An 8,894-nucleotide genomic window follows, 5' to 3' on the forward strand; every position below is an offset into this window, starting at 1 on the left:
GGTGATAAATTCACTGTTCATAATTGCAACATGATATCTAACAGTTGGCCATTTACGCATCCAGCAGATCTGGCGTAACATTATGATTCAGATGTAGTTGCGTTTATCTCTGAGGAAACTATAAGGCTCCTCATCTGCTAAATGTTCATCCATGTCATCAAGTAGTTTAGTTAGCATTTGTGCCAGAGAAGCAAAATCTTCCAGGACATTCTGTTCTCAAAGAACATCCTGCTTTGACTGAGGATCATGAAAACATTGCTGTCAATATATTAAAAGGAAAAAAAAAATTACAATGAATTGTTAAGGAGAAACATTAATTCCAAGATGGTGTACCTGGCGCTGAACAGTTCTTCTCCTCAGTTTCATTTTCTGGTACTGAAGCCATTAGCCGTCTCCCCCAGATTTCATGGTCGGGATGTCCCTCCACAATCATCCCATGGCCTGAAACAGTATTGAAACAGCTTTGATTATCACATATTAACATCATCATAATAATAATAATCATAATAACAACAACTTTTTATTTAAATCCTCTTTTGATCAAGACCTTAAAAGTCCATTATATACATTTCAAATATGCAACAAAACCCAACATGGCTGCTGTTACACAAAGTATGAGCCATGACCCAAAACACCCATGTTCTGAATTATGCACAATTTCCCGAAAGAAGGTTGCTTTTCTTTAATCCCTTAAAAGTTTTTATTCATGTATAAATGACATGTTCATCCAGCAGCAACCGCCGCAGGAGGAATAACGCATCAAAATGCAGCTGTGCCATTATATTTTGAGGGGGGGAGAGTGTAATTTTTCATTAAACTGCTCTTAAGCCTCTAATGAGAACAGAGGAGGAGGGGAGAAAAAAAAAAAAAAAAAAAGCAGTCACAAATCTATTATGTAAAAATCATAACAACAAGCTTAGCAGTGCTTTAAAATTGCAGCTTTCATAAAATGGTGAAGTGAGAAAGTGGTAACTGACGACATGATGATTAAGTAGTTCTACTGTTACACGATTATGAGCAGATTACTAAAAATACCACAAGGAGTAATGTCTACATTCATTTATACCGGTCGTTTGTCAACAGACCTTCTCTGGACCTCCTCCTCAGACCTACTCTTTTAGAGTAATAGATCACACAATGACTGGGACAGGGTCTGTACAGCAGCAGATTCACATGATCTCCATGACCAAAGTCTAATTACTGATCTTTATGACACTGAGCAAGTAATGTTTAAGATAAAGGAGAGAACATAGTGCTTTAAGCTTTAAACAAACTGCATGTGTACTAAGCCCCCCTAACTCTTTTTTTTAACCAGAAGTCCACAAAGTGCTAAAAATAACACCGATTAACAGATTTACACAGCTGCAGATAATTACTCCATTTGCCTTTTTATTAGATTAAAACAAATTAGACTACACAGTGCACTACTCAGATCTGATTATCAAACCTATTCATCCACCAGTCCATTTTCTTATCCAACGTTAGGTGGTTCTAAAACATCTGAACTGCGACAAGGTGACAGGTGGGTCTACCACATGGTTTAAAAAGTCAACCATTCACACTCCTACTGGAAATTTGGAATCACAAATTAACCTAATATACATGTCTCAAATTTCTGGGAGGAAACCCGTGCAAGCATTGGGAGAACCATGCAAGAGGCAGAAAAGCCCTGGAGACTGAAACCCAAGATGGTCTTACGCTGTCGTGACAATGCTAACCACTAGCAGCTAATCATTTCAACTAGTTATTAGCCGCTAGTGCTGAATGGTCATAATAGCAACCCACACTTTAAGGAAGGGGTCAAGTATTAAACTGTTATAAATTTTAACATGAGGTGGCATATATTAATGTAAACCAAGTAAATGTTAGCCAACTGTTACCTGACAGCCATATTAGCAGTCTGTTATCATTAGCGTGGCAGCTAATGGCTTATAAAACAACAGTATGGGAGAATAGTTGTTTTCCCCCCATGGTGTTGAAATGGTATAAAGTATTTTTCCTGTGTTTCAGTATTGAGTTTGAAATTCTAGTATTATGATAACTAGTTTGCACCATCCATTTAGCCTAAATTTTAAAGCTAAAGGACACTGAAGTACTGCTGAGCCAAGAACTGCATCAGCAGTTAGTTTCAACCCAAGTGCAGGTTAGCTTTTCACATTTTCCTACCACAACCCTCTTCCAATTGCCATTATAAAACAGTTCTACCTGGCTGAATTGTATTTCCAATGTAGTGATACAGAATTATTTTCCACTTTCAATCCAGTAGAGTTAGACAGCCTGAAGATCAGCAGGCACTTGACAAACAGACTGTACACAAAGCAACTGCAGCTGCTTCCTACAGTTCTCCAATCCAAAAGACCAAAACCCTCCAGTCACTGCTCCAACCTGTTCCTTCTCACTAACCAGCATGGTTACACTCCCCTTATGCCTCTCCCCTTGTTGCTTGATTTCTTTTCAAGCAACGCTTGCATTAAAATAAATATGGTCCAATTTGATATCAGGGTAGAACATGAAGAGTCTGAAGTTTGCAGACACTAAACATGTGGACATTTCATGCCAAGAACTGCTTTTTAATGTTGTATTAATGAATAGGCTGAACTTTCAGATTTACACAACCTCCAGTAGACCTGGAGGATTTAACCCTTTAGAAATGTACGCATAAGATTTAAATACAATTTGCAGTTTCAGTTGTGTGGAATCACTTAACCACAACTATTAAGTCTTATGACCAATGATTCTTGGAAGCCTAAACAAGATAACTGCATGTATGTGCATATGCACAAGCAGTTCAACATGCTTTCTCAGTGCCAAGCATCTGAAAAGAAGAAAACAGTGAAGACATAATTCTATCAGTACATCGAGGAAGGCTGGGGATAAAATAAGGATGCAAGCTTTTGTTTTGCACAACATTGCTGGCTTATTCTACATCGCCTTCTCCCAGTTGACCTGTTTTGATTAATTGTCTTATTCTCTGTGTTTAGATCTTCATGTTCTGGCATTCTGAAGCTCTTTAAGGTTGGCAGTACCCCCCGATTAATCCTTGTTAGTTTGTTAGGAGGAAATGTCATGAATTCAAGAGGCTGATTAGAAATTGGTTGAAAGGGAAATGAGCCAGTAATAACTTCATTTGTCTTTGTAGGTCTGAGATCAATAAGGAAGCATTTTTACTTATTTAAACAGCTCAAACTGCTAAAAAATTTGATTTTTACATTTTATTTTAAATACAATTCCACCTGTTCCTTCTCAAAAATTTAAAGTTGATCACTTTGATGGTAACATGCAGGTCAAGAAATACATTTGCAGTTCAGTATAAAAGTTTGTCACATTATTCAGGCACTACACCAAACTAATGTTTGATTCCAGTTTCTTTTTACATTTACAGGGTCAAGAGGTCAACGAATCTTGAGTGGCTAAAAGAGGATTTTACATTAGAGCTGCTAGAAGTCCATTAATCAATTAGTTAGCCATTACCCAGGAAGCATTCCAGCCTTGAGCGATTCTTATTTAGGAATCCAGTCAAGATGTTGTGATATGATATAAAATTTTTATCAGTTATCAGTAGTGGCCTTGGACTCTGTACACTGGGTTTGTAGAGTTTGACTAAATGAGTAGTGGGTGTAGAAATAACCATGCCGCTACTGATAAAGTGTCAAATGAACCAAAGACAAAATTTAAGTAAGAAAACCCATCCCTGGCTGCAGCAGTAAATGAGAGGAGCAAAGGAGGGAGTTAGGCGATATAAAAACCAGTTGATACAAAATGACTGTGGTGGATGAACTCAGCCACAAAACAGCCAATGCTAATACAAGAGGCTGCAGTTTGAGTTCTCTTTTGTTTTTAAACAAATAGTCCACAATGAGTGTCTTAATGACAGTCCCCTACCCACATTTATCATGGCTACCAGGAAAATCAATAACCTTAAAAATAACTAATTTTAACTCCTATGATCTTTCCCTATCACTTTCTTGTGTCTCCAAACATTACCCCCACCAAATCAGTTGCACAACATGAAACTGTTGATTTATTTTCTTTAAAATCAATGTATCAAATTGAGAGGGTTAGCAGACCTGAGACAAACACACTATGTTGGATAACATATGAAAAAGCACATCTGTCATTCTGTGCACGTACATATAACGTGTAAATTAAGGATGTCACAATCATTATAATAGGCTCAGAAAATTCAAGAAAATAGTAGCAATAAGGTTATCAGCCAAAAATGTTTCTATAACTTGTTTCTTATTGTAATTGAACTTAAAATGTAGTGTAGCATACAAACAGTACAACTGCCATTACTGCATCACTGCGTTGATATTCATGGTTTTTGAAAACCATGTGTATTGTCAATACAGATTCATTGTGATCGGTACTGTAAAGTGAACTTAGATTTATAAAATTATTCTCTAAAATTAGGGACATCCAGCTACTTTAGGCAAAACCAAAATGGATACAATTGAATTTAAAAAAAGATCATAACTTCACTTCTAGCCGAGCACGCAGACAATAATAGCACTGTGGTAATGTCCTCTATCCAGGCAGATCGACCAAGGACAGCCATCCATCAAGCTCACCATGCTTATGGTTATTCACATTCCTTTAGTCAAAAAATGTCTCCGGGTCATTTACACCCACACACACGCAGCCAGCACAATCAGCCCCTCTGCAGCTACCTATCAGAGCTCAGCCCTGCTTCTCAAAACACCTGCTCTACTCGCCCATGTGAGGTTTCTTCTCACACTCACTCACACACACACACACACACCAGCATGCATGACAACATGTTGCGCCCCACCCCTCTTCATGAAGATGTAACTCAGGAGTAGTACATCAAATCCCATCCATCTGGAGCATTCAGCATTTCATCACTCTCCTATACTGCCATCAATCAAATGGATGGCAAGCACAGAGACTTTCCTGTGACATGAGGCATGCTGGTCCCTGTTGTGATTGTTGAAATATGAGAAAGGGCACAGCTATTGAATTAGACAGATTTAGTTATGCTGAGCTTTGGGTCTCCTCGTTCTAAAAGGAAATTTCTTTTTCCTACCCCCCTTTCATCAAGCATGTCACCTTGAAATTCCACTATCCACCACCAAGGCTGCAGCTGCTTGTCAAAACGGCTGAAACCCAAGAGGAAGCCTGCTGTCAAATGCCTTCATGTGGACAGTTAATGTGTAGGTCAGGCAAACTTGATTAAATGAAAAGAGGGGAAGCCACTGGTGACCAAAGGGAGCTTACTTTGTCTCCCAGAGCCTGTCTTTCGAGATAAGAGATTTGCACCAGCCTGTATGATATCGCTCCAGAATAATCTTTTAAGCCTCTTGTTGTTTTTAACGTAATTAATAAAACTCCCTGATATGTCTTTAGGGATCCATAGTCAGGCAGGAGCTGTGGTGACTTTACAGCTGCTTTCAGCACTGGGAATTACTAAGTGGTTTCAGATGGACAGATCTCACGACAGGATCTGTCGCTGAGGCTTACAGCGTTAGAAGCACAGCAATCCCGCTTCTTTCATGTGAAAAGTCCTGAATGGAGCACCAAGTCTCCTTTGCGATTAAAAAAAAAAAAAAAAATGCTAACAAAATCCCCTTCGGCATTGAATGCAGTCTCGATGTTCCCTCCTTGTGAACAGTACTGGCCTGGAGGTGTGTTCCCATCTAGTTAACCCATGATCCCGGTGATGTGTCGGATATTCTTCACCAGTAAAATGTCAAGGTTGGCGGTTAGATTATATAACCGTGTGTGTGGCTGTGTGGGATGCTGTGCGTGTCAGTGTTTGCGCGGAGTTTTGACATGTGTGAATGGGAGGGCATGTAGCTTGGAGTCTGTGTGTTTGCGTAGCACAAAAATCAGCCATCTAAATGGTTTGTTTCAGCCCACACTTCAGACTTTAACTATGAATATTGTAACATCCGGCAAGATAACGCATCCCCGCTGTTTACCCTCCACCCCTCCCCTCTAAGTCATAATCAGTGGCCTCTGCGTAAAAATCGGCATCCCTCGATCGCCATGTGGAACCTGGGAGCGTAATGATGCTCGTGATCCGGTGTGAGCAATGGTGTGTGAAGCCGACGTGAAGCAGACGTGATAATGCCAGCGTTAACGGCGATCTGAGCGCTAATGTAGTGTGATCGACAATACATCTGGCACCAGAAGAAAAAGAAAAAAAATCAGGGTGGGAGGATTTTGTGAGAACAAAGGGCAAACATACAAATGCAAAAAGCGATCATACTGGGGTCGGAATGTTTTCTGAAGTGTGCACGTTATGCATGGAGTGCGCGTGTGCCGTAATTATGAGCCTGGCTTTCGATTTCATAAACGTGCAGCTGCCACGGCGCGCACACTGCGGCATATACTGTCAAACAGACGCGTGTATACGCCTGAACAGATTCTCTTTTTTTTCCCCCCCTTAAATGTCCCGCAATTATATTTACAGCCGACTTTCTAGGGAGTGTGATGGGTCGGTAACAGCGGATGCTAAATTCTTTTTCAACGGAAACGATACGGGTATGAATGAATGAATAAATGATAAAAGGCAACAAATACGCATTTAGTGTCTGAAAAAAAATACATATTTTGATCTTATGCCCTTGCTACTGAAGCCTGATGGTGCTCATGTGACAGATCTTCGGGGTGCATGATTACACTGCAGATCTGTGAGCAGCTCTGCTCCGTCCTCTGTTCTCTACACCCCGGTGGATCCCTTCACACTCACCTGTCTTGGTCAGTAGTGCCGACATGCTCCACGCTACGAACAGGACACTGCAGATAAAGCAGACCTGCACGAATAACATCTCCCTCCTCTTGCGAACTTTAAATATCTTCGCAATTATTGTCTTTTTGGAGGGGGTCGCGGTGTCAGTGTCGTGCTGCTCCATGCTTCGCACCTCGGCCGGCGGCCACTTTTTGCGTCCTTGAGCCGAAGAAACTGCCACCTCGCTTGCCTCTTCACACGGAACACAACTGGGATGTGACCCTCATTTCAAGCCGTCCAGTGCGCAGATGGAGAGTAGTAAAGCGGAAGGTTTTCCCCCCTTCTTGTCTCCGATGCTGAGATGTTGCCGTTCAGCTGCCCGGGACTGGTGACTGGGCAATGACAAGGCGGTCAAATTCCGATATGTCTCCAAATCAGTTCAGTGGCGCCCCTGAATTCGGATTCTGCAAAAGGACGTGTGTCGGATGGGTTCCTATTGCAACCTGCATCCTGTCCCGTGAAAGAGAAAAAAAATCAGCTGCAATTGCTATTATCTATCCGTGGCAGCCTGTAGTTTCTGTGTTTAGCATAAAATGCGTCAGTGTTCAGTCACAAATGTGGAATCGCTCAGCTGCGCCGTTTCGCAAACCACACGCACCTGCGCCTGTTAAGTGAAAGCAATCAGTGTTCATCAAGGTTAATTGTTAAATTCAGGCAGCAGTCGTGCCGCTCGCTTCGCTTGGGCGCCTCCCCCTCCGCATGAAGTCCTCCTCAGTGCAGGAAAACCGTGCAGATAATGAGAGAGGACCATCAGCTTCCCTCCTACTCTGTGCCCTCATCCCCTTCATCCCCTCCATCGAGACCGTGCTCCTTTAACTTTCCTGAGTACTGCATGTGCAAACAGCCAGTGGCGGAAAAAAAATTCTTCCTCCTCCTTTCTCTTCACTGTCCACTTTAGAAACAACGGGAAGCTGCTGATTGATCACGCGGAACTCCAAACTCACGCGATCTCTTACATTATTTGACCGTCGAGTAGGCAAGCCCAATCATGCTGTTTAAAAGAAAGCCTACACAGAAAACCCCTATCCTATCCCAGCACTGCTGTGTTATGAAACCAAATCTAATATCTTCTGGGTCCCTGGCACAGCCCCTTTAATAACTGCCCTGCAAGTCACCTGCTGTCCTCATTTTGACATAAGTGAGGTGATGGATCTTCTACTTCTTTCTCTCAAACATCCACAAATACAGAATAAATTCTTATTTTTTTTAAACTTGCTTTTGTGCCAAAAACACCCATAACGGTTTTGCTTCTCATAAATATGGGGAGCATTCACATGTACAGCACTGTGCATAAGTATTGAGCTACCCCTCATTTCTTTATATTTTATTAAAAGAATGGGAAATAGGTGAAGGATTTTCTTGAAATGTGTAAATATAAATGAAAATACAGTATATATAAGAAAACACAGCCTGAACTCTTGTAGGCAGGCTTTCTTTAGGTATTCTTTGGGAATAGTTCTCCAGGCTTCTTGAGGGACATTTCAAAGCTCTTCTTTACCTCTTGTTCTGTCTAGATGTAGCAGCCAGTAGCTCAGGAGGTATAGCAGGTCCGACCTGCAAACCAGCAAAATTACTAACCATGAGGTTTGTGGTTTTATCCCTAGCATACAAAAAACACAAAATAAACCACAAATGAAACTAAATTACAAATTTGGAAGTGAACTGGAATTCAGCTTACAGTGAAGGCAAGGACAAGGCATAAAGCACTCACTGAAGATCCTTGATCTTTGATAGTAAGCATATAGGGCATCTGTGTTGACTCAAGATTTAAAGCTAAAGGTATTTAATGCTGTGGTTAGGATAGTGCACCAAATTATTATCCAGATATTATAACTTCTACTGTTGTCTCACGCAGCTCAAAGAAAAGTGAAATTCAAAGTTATTGGCTCAAAAGTTTAAACTCTCATTAATATATTCAACTTTGAGGTTGTGTTGGTGAGCCACCCTGCTGTTTGCACTAATGAAGAGCCTTCCAGTTGTATTTATAGACTGCTCCTAGAATAATTGAGTCGCTTCCCACAGCTAAATGTTTAATTTACTTTGAATTTGAAGCTGATGATGATTCCATGAACATGTAGAAAAAACTGAAATAGACAGCCACACACTTTGAGAAATAGTGAAATAATAAAGTCAGTTGAGA

General features: G+C 40.8%; 1 protein-coding gene across 2 annotated transcripts in view; it reads right to left on the bottom strand.

Annotated features, from left to right (window-relative positions):
• slc24a4b (solute carrier family 24 member 4b) overlaps positions 1-7,781 on the bottom strand; it is a 35,413-nt gene extending 27,632 nt beyond the window's left edge. For both annotated transcript variants that reach the window (XM_084952712.1, XM_084952711.1), the window contains exons 1-2: positions 6,716-7,781; positions 334-441 (exon numbers count right to left, since the gene is read on the bottom strand). In XM_084952712.1, the coding sequence (XP_084808838.1) occupies positions 334-441; positions 6,716-6,878 (271 nt within the window). In that variant the 5' untranslated portion in view covers positions 6,879-7,781. The remainder of the gene's footprint in view (positions 1-333; positions 442-6,715) is intronic.
• Between the last annotated feature and the right edge of the window lie 1,113 nt (positions 7,782-8,894).

The sequence above is a fragment of the Perissodus microlepis genome, chromosome 15, assembly GCF_051167445.1.
Source record: "Perissodus microlepis isolate ML-2025 ecotype Zambia chromosome 15, ASM5116744v1, whole genome shotgun sequence".
In the NCBI taxonomy this organism is placed as follows: Eukaryota; Metazoa; Chordata; class Actinopteri; order Cichliformes; family Cichlidae; genus Perissodus; species Perissodus microlepis.